Source organism: Ictidomys tridecemlineatus, chromosome 1 (assembly GCF_052094955.1).
Source record: "Ictidomys tridecemlineatus isolate mIctTri1 chromosome 1, mIctTri1.hap1, whole genome shotgun sequence".
NCBI lineage: Eukaryota > Metazoa > Chordata > Mammalia > Rodentia > Sciuridae > Ictidomys > Ictidomys tridecemlineatus.
Genome location: NC_135477.1, coordinates 6,691,662 through 6,708,202, shown reverse-complemented (window position 1 = coordinate 6,708,202; position 16,541 = coordinate 6,691,662). Strand labels below are relative to the sequence as shown.

Genomic DNA, 16,541 nt, shown 5'->3' with positions numbered 1-16,541 from the left:
TGTGAGCCAAGCCCATGCCCCCTCACTCCCTCTGCACTCCTCCTCACTCCTGTTGCCAGCTACTGCTACCCCAGGGCCTTTGCACCAGGATCTTTACATGCTCTGTGTCCATAATGTCATGTGGCCTCCTCAGAGGCCCTCCCTGAGCATCCTAGCTAGATCAGTACCCTCCCATCTCAGGCTCCCCCCGACAGATCTAATGCTGCCAGCAAGACCAGCATGCTTGTCCCACGTGCATTCTCTGCTTTAGAAGTGGAGGACCCTTGGGGGAAGGGGCTGCCTTATTTACCTTATCCCAACACAGCCGGCACTGGGGCTGGGCCTGCCTGCTTGTGCCAGCCTGTCCTGCTTCCACTGCCCACCCACCCTGTGGACAACAGGCCAACAGACATGGAGTCTTTGTAGGGCAGAACCTACTGCCTCTCCAAATCAATAGGCTCCTGAGAAGCTAAGCTCGGTGGGGAAGGAGAGAAAGCACAGCATAGAGAGGCAGGGCCACCAACCAGGCCTGTCCAAGTTCCCTACACCAGCCTCCAACTCCCCACCCAAGGGTGCCAGGGAACCCGGGATGTATGGCACTGAGACATCACAGCCTAGTAGAATGAATCTCCACTTCTCCTCGGCCTGCCATGAACTCCCCACTGCCCTGACCCTCCACACTCTTCTCCACCAGCCAGCCATCTGTCATCGCCCCAGGAAGCACGTCTCAGTGTAAGCTGGCTGGAGATGGCCTCTGTGGCTTATGAACGAGGGACCCTACCAGTTTTGTGCTAGACCTCCAGGTGGGATGGGACCCTGTCTTGCTTTCTCAGCCCTCTCTGTGAGGCAAAGCCAACGCAGTCGGGCCAAAACACCCCATTTCTGCAGGTGTGGGGCCCTGGCAGATCCTGACCACTGGTGGGTGTCCCTGGAAGTCCCTGCAGGTTGACCAGAGCCTCTCTAATCCCATCTACCCAGGATGTGATAACATGAAGGGCGCCATTCCTACAGTCAGCCAGTCTCACCCTCAACTCCTCGGATCCCACAGGGCAGGAGGGAGAAAAGCAGATCACCGTGCACTGAGGCCCACCAGCCCCAAGGTAATGGTGCCCCTAGAAGCTTCACAGACTCCCGTATCTACACAGAAGTGCTCCCAAGCTCTGGCCGAGGTATGCAGTGAAGGCAAGCAAAGAGCATGTGTCCCCTTCTGTACCCCTTCCTCTACTATGTCTCTGTTCCCCAACCCACCCAGGAAAGGGTCTGTCCTGTGAGCCTCCTTACACAGAAGATAAGAGCTTTGGAATCAGAACCTCTCAGGAAAGGCAAAAGCTAGAAATGAAATCAAGGCTTGTGAGTCATCTGTCCAACTAAAGAAAGAGACCCTGCCTTAAAAAAAGGCACAATTAAGGCTCCAAACGAGGAACTGGCCTATGCAGAAAACTCTAGGCCTTATCCATGGTTCTTTGCAATTTTTTTTCTGAAGGTTATGGACCATAGCAATTGAATTACTTTTTCCTTGTCCTGACATAGTGTACAGGGAGCAGCTCACACCCATGCATGGGGGTGGGGGTGGGGAGCAGGGTGAATAGAAGAGCACCCATGCCTCCAAAACAGAACACACGAGACTATGAAAGATTAGAAAGCAGAGATGCAGGCCCAAGAAGACAGAAAGAAACTGAAAAGGGAACAGCATCCTGTGACTCTCAAAGATGCTGATGGTCATCTGGTACCCCTGACTCCAAGGCTCTAGGCTAGAGGGCCCTAGGGTTCCTCTGCTAGTCCAAGGTGAAAGGCACCAAGCTTTCTCAGACTTGCTGAGTACTTCTGAGTCCAAACCTCAGTCAGAACAAGTACCTAGCCATGGCATCCTAACCTGACACGTGCAGAAGGAAGCACCTGATCAGCCCCTCCCAAAAATTGGAGTGGGTCATTAAGGGGAGAGTCAAGTAGCCCAGAACCGCACACTGCCCTGTCCAGGAGTGGCCACTTGCCAGCTCCCTCTAGTCTCCAGACTTTAGAGAGAGTTGGGAGACTTGCTGGGGAGAGAAGGCCAGGACTTGCCAAGGGAGGTGGTCATTCTGGAAACGAGAGAACAAGCCCTTGTCCTACGCGTGGGCGTGCGGGAAGGAGTTGGGGGAGCACAGCGCTGCAGGGTCAAATGTCTGGGCTCCCTTCCAGTGGCAGCAGCTAATCTTAGACTAGGAGAAGAAAGAGCACGAATGACCGACAAGAGCAACCAGGCAGAGCAGGGAAGGAGAACCGACAGCCATGGCTGCCGACCATCCAAGCTAAGCCAGTGTGGACACAGCTGCGCCCTTAGGCAGTCTCTCCCAGGTACATGGCCCCTGTGCCTGCAAAGGGAAAATGCTCAATGCTTCTCAGTGCTTTTTCTCGTTTTCCTACACTGTTCTCTAGAGTAGGGATAGTCACGTTGTCACCAACATTTCGTTTTTTGAAAAGGAGAATGAAAGAGCCATTATGAGGGCCATAGGAGGGCAGGGATGAGGCTGTCCTCTGGCTCCTCACCAGGTCCCAGGGTGGCACCTGCAGGCTCTCCTCGGGCACACCATGACACCCAGGGCTCGAAGACCCTTGTGACTTTCCCCTGAGGCCTCAGACTTTCTGTGTTCCCTGCTGACCAGCTCAGGGTCAGGGTGGGGCAACACCTCAGGTGCCTGCTCCTGGATTCAAGTGGCCTGTGCCTGCATGTTTCCCAGCCTCCCCAGAATCATGTTTTCTTTTTAATTTTATTTAATTGATTTATTCAGATGGTACCAGGCCTCGATCTCTCTCTCTTTTTTTTCCAGTACTGGGTACTGAACTCAGGGCTTCCTACATGCCAAGCAATGCTTTATCACTAAGCCCCACCTCCAGCCCTTTTTACTTTGAGACAGGGTCTTGCTAAGTTGCTAAGGCTAGCTTTGAACTTAAGATCCTCCTGCCTTGGGCCTCCCTAGTAACTGAAATTATAGGCACTTGTCATTGCGTCTGGCTTCTTTTTAAATCTTAAACCTCCACTTCTGCTACCACCTTGGTCTGATTAGAAAACAAAAGAATTATTTCCCATCTTTCCTGTTGTTATTTTGAAGCTATGACAGGGATGATGTACTTGTCTAGGAAGCTAAAGCAAACCCCTTGGCCTGCCTCTTAGCTTTGTGGGCTGCTCACAGCAAATAATGGCACTGGGTGACCTCACATTCTGTCTCTTGAGGTCATTACTAGAAAGATTACTTGGGGCCTTTCTTTAGTAACCTCCCCTGAGGCAACCACAGCCTCCAGAGCCAGGCTGGGCGCATGAGGAAGGTGCTGAGTGGAGCTAAGGGACTTGAGGTCTGTCCTGGTGCCCTGCTCACAAGCTGATGCTCTGGACCCTGCCCTGAGCTCTCTGAGCCAAGTTCCTGCCTGTGTAAGGGACAGAGATGGATGAACCTCTGCCCCTCTGCAGAGAAGCATGCAGCTAAGACCTCTGAGCACTTCCCCAGGTGCTCCCCATGCCTTCCTGTGGGTGCACAGTGGGCTTCCATTTGCCTCACCAGCAGCACTGGGCCAGGCCTGGAACGTGACAACAGTCAACCTGCAGGTCATCAACCAGCCCACGGATGCAAAGGGCCCTCTCCAAAAGGGCCGTTCCCACACTGACCTGCCATCTGGAGTCAAGGGGAGGAGGAGGAAAAGGCGGGGAGACAGATGGGCCCACAGCACATGCCAGGTGGTTCTGGGCCCAGATCAGTCAATAATAAGTAGCAGCAGAAAGAAGGACATCCATCAGGAAGGGGAGAGGGTCGGGAAGAAAACAAAGACCCTACTCTGGAAGATGTGTTCGTTGCTGGCTCGCTCCCGAGAACCTGCCTGCTTCCCCAACCTTTTTTCTTTCTGTTCTGAAAAGATGAGTTTTCCTTCCCAGGCTGGGGCTGAGAGGCCAAGCTCCCGTGGCAGCGGCTCTGGCCACATCCCTGGAAGGGCAGCTCAACTGACCTCAGCCCGTGTGCCTGGGAAACAGCTCTGGCCAGTACCAGTTACCCCCCATGAAGGGACTGCCCACAGTGGCAGCCTCAGAGACTGACAGCGCAGCTGAACCCAGGAAGGGCACCTCCCTCAGGACAGCTCCAGGGCCCCTTGCCCTGAGCTACTCCTTCCTGTACATAGGCTACTCCTCCCATCAGAGCTACTCTAGAAGCCTGTTCAGACTCCTACCAAGAAGAATGTCACCACCAACAAAAATGGAGCCACTCAGTTGTGAGTGAGCTGCAGCCAAAGGACCACAACCCCCACCTGCTCAGAAGCCACGGGCAGCACTCATCACTCCACAGTCACTGTGTACCTCCTGGCACCAGGCCTGGCTCTAGTCACTGAGACTCAGCAACAAGCAAAAGAGACACATGTCCTGCTTTACAAAACTCCCATTCCAAGCTTGGGGAGTCACTCAGACAACAAGAAGACCAACTGTAAACTGCTAAAAAGTGGTTAAGTGCTGCAGAGGGAACACAGACAGGAAAGGGATGCCAGAAAGTACCTGTGGAAAGGGCGAGGAAGCAGGGAGTAAGGACAGGATTAAATTTTAAGCTGAGTATCCAGAGAAGGGAGGAAGGGAGTAGGGGGAGAGAAGGAGAGAGTCCTGCTTAGTGGAGAGAGTTCCAGGTTGTGGAAGAAGTGCAAAGGTCCCGGGGCAGGTATACTTGTCCTATCTGAAACAGAAGGCCAGTGTGGCTTGGGTGGAGTGAGTGGGAAGGGCAGCAGGGACGAAGTCAGAGTAGTCATGGAGAACAAGACTGCAAAGGCCTTTGGCATTTGCTCAGCATGAGATAAAAAGACAGTGGAAGGTTCTGAACAGAGACTGGCATTTTCTCTGGCAGCTGGGTAGAGAACAGGTGAAAAGAGACAAAAGTCGGAGCCCAATTATCACAATAATCCAAATGAGAAAGGCTGGCACGTGGGGTAAGCGTGATGGCATTGGGGCTGGTAAACAGTGATCAAACTGCAGGTTGGACCACCATGAGGCTCGACCTGCCACAATGGCCAAGGATGCGTCTAGCAAACGCTATAGGTGCAGGTCTCTGCCCTACTCCAACCACACCAGAGACCCAAGGAAGAACCACAAAAGTTGGCAGCTACATGAGAGGCCTGGCACGGGGCAAGAAGGGCTGGCAGCATGGAGGGATGAGGTAGTTACTGCCCTGCTCTGGGTCTGTAAAATGAGCAGGTAGGATCCTACAGTGTATAAACCCTTTCTGCTCACCCTTGAAGACTGTGTCAAGCATCCTTTTCTGCAGGGTTTCCCTAGTGTGCTACAGTCAAGCCAGCCCTCCTCCACACTTTGTGGGGTTTCAGTTATGAGGTACCATTAATGGGGTCCCGAAGGGTCCCTGTATTAATGTCTGTCCAAGCTACCTTACCCTGAGGCAGGTAGCTGTTCAAGGACGAGAAGGGCACAACCCTCCTCTGGGTTATGCTGGTTCCTGAATTCCTCCAGCCGGTGTCCGTCATGCCACAGGTGCCGTGAAGGCTGTGAAATGCATGCAGGTCTCAGTGGCACTCCTGAGCCAGGGCTCAGTACCTCGGCCTATCTGCTCTGAGTACAGTCTTCCTTGACAGAAGACTAGGACAGGGGCTGCTGAGGGTGCTCAGTGTCGGGGCTCAGGAGGGGTATTAGGTGACATGACTCTGGGTCGGCCAGACCCTTGCTGACCATGAAAGCTGCAGCGAGTTCTGAGGACTTAGCCAACAGCAAAACTCCTCGAAAGTGCTCATGGCTGAGCATGACTTCCCCCTCTGCAGGGGAGTAGCCCCCATTTAGGAACTGGGCTTGGAGTGGGGCTGGCTCCAGGACTTGGCTCACAGCCTAAGGTCAAATAACCTGCTGCTTCTCCGCCCAACTACCACCATCTAGGAGGGTAACCAGAGGGTGGCTGTCACCACGCCTGCCAACTTGACTGCCTTCTTTCTTCTTCATCTCCCATTCTTGACATCCCTGCCTCACTCTTTGGAGGTACAGTCTCTTCTTGGCTCCACTCAGATACCACCCTCCTTCTGGAAGTGCTCCACCTTGCCAGTGGAGACAGAAGGAAAGCTGGACCCAGTCTGGCAGGGTGGCCAAACCCTGTCTGGCACCTTACCAGGTGACTGTCCCCTCCTCTCTCACAAGAGGAGCTCTCATCCGAGCCAGGCCACTTCCTCCTTGGAAGCAGGCTGCCACTCTCTGGGCTCTTGTGTCCTTTGGCCCCAGTCTGGAACTTCTCACGGAACTCTACTTTCAGGTACTCTGAACCCAGGTAGCCATGCCTGGATGTCCCACCCACAGCCCACCTGCACCTCAGGCCTCAAAGAAGGTCATCAAAGTAACAATGCTCACTAGGTCCTCACCAGTTCAGGGCTGAAGGTCCTGCATGCTATGGAGTCAGTTCCCTGGTTGGCAAGGCTTCTCCTCAGGATCATCACCATGGTAAGGACCTCAGGCACTGGGTTGCATCCCAGAGTAGGCACAAGCCATCTTCAGGTGGGCAGACCTGGGCAGCCTTGATGCCTGGGCAACCCCAGGGGAAGGACATCAGCAGAAAGAGTTCCCCATCAGCCTCTCACCCTTGGAATGGGGCTGAGTACAGCCAACTCCCTGGAAAGACAAAAGACAGGAAAAGAGGTTCAAGACCAGGAAGACTAGGGCCCTTAAAGAGTAGCGCCCCGCTCCCTTCACCACTGTTGCTGAGGATCCCTTTGGAACAGAACCACCTTCTTAGTAAGAAGCTGTACTCTCTCTAGAAGGGCCAAAGCCCAGAGTCACCATCTCAGAGCCTCCCCCTTCCAGTGGCAGCCTTGGGGCACCCCAAAGTCAAAGTCCTGCAGGTTAGAACAACAAATTTAGTCCAGCCGCATAATACCTTAAGATCTATCTCAGGATCTGTGATCCCTGCAGCGTGTTTGAGGTGTGTGACATCTTACCACTGAGTTGGCTCTATAGACAGCTTTAGTGTACACCAGGACAAGTCAGGAGAGGCTGAGGGTCAGAACACATCTGACCTCATGTCCAACACTCAACTCAGGCAACCATCTGGCAGCAGGGCACCCCACAGTTGGCATGTAGGCTCCCTTCTCCACCAGCTAAGAACACCAGCCATTAAAGACATGGCTCCCATCTTTGGCGTGCGACCTTTCAATACCAACATATCTGCAACACTGGGAGCCTGGTTTCTTTGTCCACTTCTCCTGAATAAACCAAACCCAGTGACCTTCCACACTAAAAGGAATCCCTTGGCATGGCCATCTGGCAGTCTGTCAACACCCCTACACACACACTCCCATCATTTCCCACAAGGGAAACGGAGGAAGAGCATAGCCTTCAGGTCTGGTTTGAAAAACTGCACCTTACAATTGACTTGTCTGATCTCATTTCCCCAACCCACCCTTCTGTGGTTAAACCTTCAAAGAACATCATATGGAATCAAGGCATCCAAATATCACCATCAAAAACTAAAAACTAATGATGGTGATAGTAATAAATAAATAGAAAGGCAACTCCTAATGTGTAATTAAAAACACACTGCTCTACCCAGGAAAATGTTTTAGAATCTGCTGCTCTGTGTAAAAATTAATTGCACACTGGCATTTACTTGCCATCCAGATTGTAAATCATATTTTCCTGTTTACTTCGATTAGACTTTACAGTGGGTGTTATTGAGATTGCTCAATTACAGGCCAGCTGGCAAGCACAGGAAAATTACCTTCTACTGTTCTTCGAAAACAAGGTTCATCCAAAGTGCAAAAGCAGGGAAGGGGTGGGAAACAATACACTTTCAAAGCTTGACTGTTCCGGAAGGAAGGACCAGGGTCTGCAGGCTCCTGGCTGCACTAGGAGACCTGATGCATGGGTTCAGTACCACACCAACCTACAAGCAGTGCATCCTAACCAGGTGTCATCTGTTCAAGGAGAGAATTCCAGACCACTCCCTTGAGCTCCGGCCAAACAGCTGAGCCAGAGATACCCACTGGTCCCCAGGATGCTTGGTTTAGGAGAGGGCCAAGAGAGGTACACTAGGCTCACCCTTCTAAGAGGACCTTTGTGCCACCTTAGTGGCAGAGGTCTGATAGTTGCCATTATCTTTCTGGGTGTAAGCTTCAATTCAGTTCTAGGGCAGCCAACTACAAGCACAAAGTCTGGGAGATGACCGGTCCTCCACCTCCTACCACCCATTTCTTTTTTCTTTTGTTTTTTGGTGGTGGGGGGACAGGTACCGGGGAATGAACTCAGGGGCATCTGACCACTGAGCCACATCCTCAGCCCTATTTTGTATTTTATTTAGAGACACAGGGTCTCACTGAGTTTCTTAGCACCTGGCTTTTGCTGAGGCTGGCTTTGAACTCGCAATCCTCCTGCCTCGGCCTCCCAAGCCAGTGGGATTACATGCATGCACCACAATGCCTGGCACCCATTTCTGGACTTTAGTAGTTATAAGTTCAAGTCCTGAATCAAAGCACACCTGATTCAGTTCCCAGCTCCTGCAATGTACTGAGCAATCTTTTGTCAACTGACTTGCTCTGTGCCTCAGTTTCCCTCTCTGTGAAATGGAGAAAACTGTGCCTGCTTCATAAGGTTACTGAATCCTATGGAAGTAGAGCTCAAGCACTCTGCTCAGTGGCCAGAGACAGCAGCTACTACTTCAGTTTAATGAAGCAGCCTGTGAGTTCAGAGCCTGTTTTCAGCAAAGACACTCAGGCAGTCATCCTCTCAAATTTGTTTGAATTCCATCAAGAGGGGCCTAGCTATATTACGGCTCATCCCTCTGGTAAAACAGTGGGAAGCCGGTAAGAATGATGCTGGTGAGTGTTGCCATGGAAACTCATCAGTCCACCCCGACACAGCTCCACACAAAGCAGGAAGCTGGAATGAGGCAGCAATGGGGCCTCCAATCTCTCACCAGCTCCATCCCCACCAGAGCCCCTATAAGGGACCAGGGTGGCAGAGGCAGTACTAGGGGTGATATGTACCTCAGCACCATAAGCTCCTGGGTACCTGGGGGTCAGCAACAACTGCAGGCCCTGTAGGAAGTATGTATGACCACATCCCTTCCTTGGGGGTTCTGGGACGGAGTACTACGAAGCAAGCACTACATACAGGCAAGGCGGTAGGAGGGGCGCTGCAGTGGGGCTGGAAGAGACCCCCTGCACAGGAGCCTAGGACACACATCACTGCCACAAGAGACCAAGAATGCAGACAACCTAGATGCCCAGCCAGAAGGGACTGGTTAAATAAATAACAGTGTAGTTAAGTAAAGGAATAGCATGTGGCCTTCCAAAAACTATCAATGACGCAGTCAGGACCCAATGTGGGAGCGGTGTGTGTGGAGGGCAGAGGGTCAAAGAGCTGAAAAGAAAGATCCAAGCAGACAACAAGCTCTGAAAATGGCTCTGAATGCAGACCTTACCCTGCAGCCAGGGGGGTTCCTGAGGGCTCCATCTGCTGGAAGACAGGTTTTCTGCCCCCTTCACAACACCTAAGACAGTGCCTTACACAGGATAAAAGCCCAAAACACATTTCTGGAATTGGGCTATGACACAGTGACTTTTGAAATAATCTGGGCATGTGCTCAGACCTGGTGAGGCTAATCCAGACCAGCAGAGCCTGGTGCAATCTGGAATTCCCTGAGTCCTTGCATCTGTGGCACAGGCCTGGCCAGCTTCAATGGGGAATACCAGCGCCTGTCCTGTCCTGTCAAGAGACTTAGACCAGGGTAGGAACAGGGACAGGGTCTTCCTAGGGAGAAGCCAGAGTTTGGCCTTGGAAGACAATGATGACTAGATGGTGCTGGGAAGGAGGGAGGAGAAGCCTGACACAGCCCTCCACAGGCAGCCTCCCAGCACCCCCTGCTTTGCCCGATGGCTTTCTCTGAACCTGTATTGAGTACAGCTTCTCTCCACTAAGCACAGGCATAGTCTGGAGGTGGTGTGTTCCCAGGAGTTCATGTGTTCAAAACTTGGTTCCCCATGTAACAAGATTAAGAGACAGGGTATCTTTCATAGGTGGGGCTTAGTGGGAGGTTCTTAGGTCTTTTAACATGTGCTGCCCTCTGGAAGAGATTAATACAGGTCTTGGGGGACCCAAGTTTATATTCTCAAGGGAGCTGGTATGAAAGAATAAGCCTGGCCAATTCCCAGCCACTCTGGCTTTTTGTCTCGCCCTGTGATATCTCCCTCTTGCATACACTGATGCTGTTTACCATGAGGTCCTCACCAAAACTGAGCTGATGCTGGCACCATGCCTTTGAACCCAAGAACTGTGAGCTAAATAAACCTCTGTTCTTTATAAGGTTACTCAGCCCCTGACATTTCATTATAATAGCAGAAAAGGGACTGATGCAAGCACCCACTATGTATCAAGTGCTTTAAACACTTTAGCTTCAAGGCAGTTCCAGTTATCCCCATTTTATAGTCATTCAAAGTATCTTACCAGAATCTGGTTCAAAGCTAGGATTTGAGTCCTAATGAACTAACTCCCAGGTCCGTGCTCCCTCTATATCCCAAATGCACTCTTTAGAGCCTGGGGGGTGTAGCTCAGTAGTAAAGTGCTTTCCTAGCCTGTACAAGGCCCTGGATCCAATTTCCTATCCCACAAACAAATAAACAAAAATCCTATACACTGGGTTTGATTCTCAGCACCGCAAATAAATAAATAAAACAAAGGTCCAATGGACCAGTGCCTCACACATGCTAGGCAAGTGCTCTATCACTGAACCCCAGCCCAAAAGGAACTATTAATACACACAAGAATTTGGACAAACCTCCAAAGAATATGCTGAGCAAAAAAAGCCAACCCCCAAATGTTAATTATTGTACGATTAATTTATATCACATTCTCGAACTCAGAAAATCACAGAACTGGAGAACAGATAAGTGGTTGTCAGGAGTTAGGAATGGGAATGTGGCTACAAGACCACAAGAAGGGTCCTTGTAGAGATGAAATGGTCCATATTTTGACAGTGTAGGGCTCAATCTCGTGATCATACTTGTTTTGCAAAATGTTACTACTGGTGTGAAATGTGTAAAGGGTACTACATATCTCTCTGCTTTATTTCCTACAACTGTACAAATGTAAAATGAACTCAAAATATTTAAATAAACTTGTCAAAACTCACAGAACTAAACAGCACAAGAGTAAACTGTACTATATGTAAATTTAAAAAAAGGAAAAAGCCCCCTGCCTGCACCAGGGTGACGACATGCCGAGGAGGGGAGGCCAGGTAGGCTGTAGAAGCTGGCAGCCCTGCCTGGCCTTCACCTTGACCTTGTGGCTTGACTTCAGCTTTCTCATCTCTAAAGTAGCAACAATAACACCTTTGCCTGCGAACTGCTGGGAGATTCAAATAACTAAATGCACAGAAAAGAGCTCTGCACAGGGAAGGACCCAGACACCGGTGTCTGTTCCCCTCCAGGTAAAGAACATCTGTGGGCAGCAACTCCCACCTGCCCACACCACCCTGGATCTCTTCCTCAGTTCCCTAGGTCTGTATTTAAATCTCCTATTGTCACTTCCCAGGCCCCATGTTCTCCTTCACCTCTCAGATGTGACTTTCTGGGAGTCTCCCACCCTGACTCTACACACCTCTGGGGCTGCCCAGTGTCACAGGGAGGAACTCCCCTTAACTGGCCCCTCAACTTGAACATAGGGACACAGTCCCCACTCATTGACTCGTTTTGATCAGAATTTTCACTGAAGAAGCAAACCCAAAGTTAGACTTCCCAATGATCCCTGATCCTACTCTATGACCACACTCATAGTCCCTGGGTACAGATGTGGTGGCGGGGGAACCTAGCCACTGACAATCCTGACCCCAAAAGTGCATCTTCACAACAGCCCAAGCTCCCTAGCACGGTGCCCAAATCAAAACCTACAGGGCAAGAGGAGGACACACGTGTGGGCAGTGGCTACCCCTCAATGAGAAGCCCAGAGCCAGCGCCACGGCAGGCTGCTTCAGAGCCCAGCCCCACCTCTGCGTGTGCTCCCACAGCTGCACTGCAGGCCACAGCCGCCAACTTTACATCCCTGGCATCAAGCACAGATCAGGCTTTTACTTCACCTTCACATTCCTGAGAATGGGCATTGCTATCAGTAGTGTTACATGAGAAGACTGAGGCCCCAAGAAAATAAATTATTTGCCCAGTACCTTACAGCCTTCTCTCTCTAACAACACGGGGAAGGGACGGCTTTGCTCTTTCTCCTTCCTGAAGCTGTTCTTGTTTTTGTTCTGCAGTCTTCACAAGCCCTCCTGTGTTTGTGACCCTTCACACGGCTACAAGATGGCTGTGGTCTGCGTGTTGGCTTCTGGAGAATGGGAAGGAGCCCGTCCGGTGCATACGCGCGGGAAGAGAAGTGCAGGGTAAAGGAATTACCATGAGGAAGCTCTGCAAACTCTACAGCTCTGCATGAATCTTAAGACAAGAGGAGTTCACGGAAGGCTTCTAGAATGCATCTTGAAGAGCTTAAAAAGAAACCGAAACTTCTCCTTCCTTTGGTGTCTTTATTTAGCCTGAACTACTCAACCATGTTGGCTTTACAGAAGATTGTCTCACTGCCTTAAAAACAGGACTCTGACCAAAACCTAAACGTGACCTTGGCCTCCAACAGTGATTTTCCTGAGAGCTCTGGCTGGAGCAGGTTGCTGCTCTCAGAGCTCCCATTTCCCCCTCCCATTAAGCAAAGGAAATGGGAGGAAAATAGCAATTGCACAAGGTCTTTGTGAAGGCCTCACGCACTTTGAAACTTTCATAACATCAGTTGTCTGTGTAACAAAAGTCATCTGTAGATAGGATCTAGAAACACACAGGGAAGGCCTCTGTCCATGGGTCGCACTGTCTTCTACCAAAGGCTGTGACAAACCAAGAGTATCCTACACTCAAGCCCCCAGCCATGAGGGAATTCAATCCATCTGGGAGGCCCTTCCCTTGCTCTCTGTGCAACTAAGTCACCTGAGTTGGAGGGATGAAGTGAAAAGCTGCCTGGGAACTTTATCCAGAGCTGCGCTTCTCCAGACAAAGCTGACACTGGAAAGACAGGCTGCAATTCCAGCCAGAAAACAGAGAATATGCGTTTCCCACTACAACAAACACGTCACTAATTCCCTTAGCCCAGGATCCTGGCCACAACCTTAAGATTACTGATCAAAGACAGAAAAACAGAGACATCTTCCCCCCCAAAAAAACTCTTTAGTCAATATTTTATTATTAAGGACATGCTCAATACTCATTTAAGGAAACTCCAGAATAGAGGCAGCATTCAGGAAAAAAAGAAAGAAAGAAAAAAAAAAAAGCCAAACCTTTCTCTTTAACATTTTTCTAATTCTTCTTGGTCTCTATATACAGGAAATAATGGGTAACACCAAACATATCTTTCAACAGAGAGAATCTGCGTCCTCAGAGTCTCCAGAAGGGCTCTGTGGTTATCCCATTTTACATGAGGAAACTGAGGCCCAGGCCAACAGTCACCCAGTTGTGAGCAAGGCACCAAAACTCAACCCACATCTGCTGAACACCAAAAGCTACATCTGAGCCACTAGATCCTTCTGCTCCAACATCTGTGTTTCATAAATATCCTACAAGCACATATTTGATTTCTCACATTAAATGGTCAAACTCTGAAACACAGACACTGAGTTTGCAATACACCCCTCTTGAATGCAGCTCATCCTGAGTGCCTCTAGGCCAAACATCAGCCTTGCAGAACTTAACACTGAAACATAGTACCCAGGGTCCTACTGCGGGCAGATGAGGAGGTGTCTTGGACAAAGTGGGAGTGGGACACAGAACCTTCACTTTCCAACCTTAACTGCACAGATGTTGGGCTAAGTTGGGCCCACACAGAAAGTACACTGTCACCCATGAAACTCAGGGTGCTCCCAGGCCTGGAGGTCCAAAACAGTATCACAAGTATCACAATGGAACACTGGGGGTGATACAGGAGACCAATAAGCTCTGTAAGAACCACTGTAGACAGGAGGGTCACCAGGTTTCGCATCTGCCACCCACTCAGAAGTCACATCCTGACCTCAGCTCACACTGGAGGGATTCACACTGCTAGTTGCAACTCCTGATGGAATCTGTGTCCATCCACCCCCATTTTCCCTGGGCCTGTCTCCCACTGTGTGTCCACCATAGCCCACCTGTCCTTCTCTCACTTAGAACACATTTCTTAAGTGTTTGGGACAGGGCTCTGCCTGCCACCTGGGCAGAGTGAGTGTGACCCTGTGGCAGTCACCCTCTGGTCTCAGCAGGGAGCCTGCCACAGCAAGAGCCTTATCATGTTTATCTGCTAAGTCAGTAACAAAACTAGGGAAGAACATGGGACTTCAAGCCCAGAGTTGTCTTCCCAGCTCAATCTCAGAAGAGCTGTGGGACCCTGAATGGGCTATATAGCCTACTAAGCTCCTTTCCTTCCTCTGTGATATATAAGAAGTTATCCTTGTTCTGCTGACCTCAGAACTAAGAAGGTTAAGGAGGTAATGCCCTGTAAGGTGGGGGCACTACAGAAACGTCTCCAGAAGTATTGAAAACCTTAGGTGAGCACAATTCCTAGCACAGAGTAGCTACTTACTAAACTTACAGACTAGCATGAGCTGTTGGAGACCAGGAACATGCTTTTGAATCTCTGAGCACCTCACTCCAGGGACTGGATGCCAGACATTCAGAAGGTGAGAAACCCTCCTGCTGCATTCATAAAGCACCTGCTGTCCTTTGTTAAAGAGGGGGTATACTCTTCCCATCTCTGTCCCTTGCTCTTAGAATAAGGCATGTCTTTGGCAGTGTTTCCCTTTAATTGGTATGAATCCCTAGCCTAGTCCTTCAGGTAATCAAAGGCCACGAGAGGCCCACATTTGGGGAATGACTGCCAGTCCCCTGGCATGACTAGAAAGGGACCTGGCCTGTGCTCCTTGCTGAACAAAGTATCCCAGTCTCCTGTGTGGGTCTCTCTTAATGGAGGAGGAAAAACACACGCACGCGCGCGCGCGCACACACACACACACACACACACACACACAAAAAAAAAAAAAAAAAAACAGCAAAATGAACTGCTCAATTAAATCAGGACTCTATTCTCCAGGACTTTCTGTGTCATTCTCACAGTGTTGTGGGGATTTTCTGTTTTTTTAAGCAATAACATTCTGAAAGGAGGGAAGGAATGACATTATTCAGGGACATAAAAGTGCTGAGATCCAGAGCCAAAGCAAATCTGAACATGGGAACAAGACAGCCCATGTCGTTTCTCGAAACTGAAGCCAACTGCATGCATGACTTGTCAAGAGCTCATTTATCAATGAAAGATAACTGAAAGATGAGTTTCCTACAAGCCTCCCGTAATTCTTGCTATCATATGTGTCATTTGAGCCCACCAAACACTGAGAGAGAAGAGCTTGCTACAGATTAGAATTTGCTGAACAAACTCAAAAGGAAGGAAATAGGGGGACAAGAGGCGAGGAGAACTAATACTTACTGAGTAGGCACAGAGCTAGACACTGCCTTCTCCTCCAAACCAGGGTGAGGGAAAGAATGGGCAGAGAACCAGAGATGGGGAGAGGACAGCAAGGGGCCCCAAAGATAATCTACTGTAATGTTAAGCCACTTAATCCTAAGACAGCCATGACCTGTTCTTCAGTCAGACCTATTTACAAGCATACTGAATTTAACCCACCATGATAAAAACCAAGGGATGAGGAGTAAAATAATTAAAAACAAACAGAGAATCCCAAACAAGAGGCTGCGTGGCCTTTGCTAACAGAAAAAGACTTAGAAGGCGTGAGTTCCGACCCTAGCAAGGCTACTGGCCGACTCCATCCAATCTGCCAAGTCACTTCCCTTCTTAGGCCTGGTTCCCGGGCCCACTAAATGGGAAGCTGGGCAGACAAGCTCTGTTTCTGACTTTTAAGAATCTAAGTGTAGCCACATCTCACTGTTTGGCTCTGACCAAGTCACTACACCTCTTTGAGCCTCAGTTTCCTACCTGTCACATGCAAATGGGAGCCCCAAGCCTGCTCTGGAGCAACTGCTATGGTTGCCTGTACTCAGGCAAGCCTTCTTGGTCCCGCTCAAACCTGATCTGCAGTGTTGAAGGTCCCAGGAAACTACACAACAGCAAAGCTAAATCATCCATTGCTGCCACAGTGGCTTTTGCAATCAGCTGAGTCAGAGCAGGAGGCAGCCACACCTGACCCTTGGATCTGCCAGCAATGGGCAGGGTGGGAAGGGAGGTAGGCCTGTGGAGCCAGCAGCTGTCTTATGTAGCTGAGGTGGGGGTGAAGGCTGTACCTGCAAGTTCAAGTTAGTAACATTCCGAGTTAGAGGAGGGTCAGGAAGTTAGCCATTGACTAGTTTTAACACCTTCATCTCCCATCTCCCAGGACAAGAATCTGCTCTTCCTTTACAGAACACCTATGGACCATCAGGGCACTCAGACAGCAACATCTATCCCCATGCAGGACCACCCACCCCAGCCCAGGCTACACCAGGCCTTCCTACCAGTGTCTTTCCAATCGCTCTGTAGGCAGGGGAAAGCATTTCTGTTGGTAGCCGCAGCTACATGCCAGTGC

At 50.2% G+C, this 16,541-nt stretch overlaps 2 protein-coding genes across 5 annotated transcripts in view; both read right to left on the bottom strand.

Annotated features, from left to right (window-relative positions):
* Positions 1-16,541, bottom strand: part of Fam53b (family with sequence similarity 53 member B) — a 112,606-nt gene that overhangs the window by 73,453 nt on the left and 22,612 nt on the right. Inside the window, exon 1 of one of the 2 annotated variants that reach the window (XM_040273832.2) lies at positions 6,340-6,482. The exons of the other annotated variant lie outside the window; for it this stretch is intronic. Within the exon in view, the coding sequence (XP_040129766.1) occupies positions 6,340-6,417 (78 nt within the window). The 5' untranslated portion in view covers positions 6,418-6,482. Of the gene's footprint in view, positions 1-6,339; positions 6,483-16,541 lie in introns of those variants that run through there. 2 annotated transcript variants of the gene reach the window in all.
* The window catches only part of Eef1akmt2 (EEF1A lysine methyltransferase 2), a 79,748-nt gene continuing 69,655 nt past the window's right edge, over positions 6,449-16,541 (bottom strand). Inside the window, exon 7 of one of the 3 annotated variants that reach the window (XM_078024647.1) lies at positions 6,449-6,586. Coding sequence is in view for 1 of the 3 variants with exons in the window: in XM_078024664.1 (XP_077880790.1) it covers positions 6,552-6,586 (35 nt within the window). In the remaining 2 variants the exon portion in view is untranslated. Of the gene's footprint in view, positions 6,587-12,156; positions 12,287-16,541 lie in introns of those variants that run through there. The other 2 variants (XM_078024664.1, XM_078024651.1) reach the window with 2 other exon arrangements.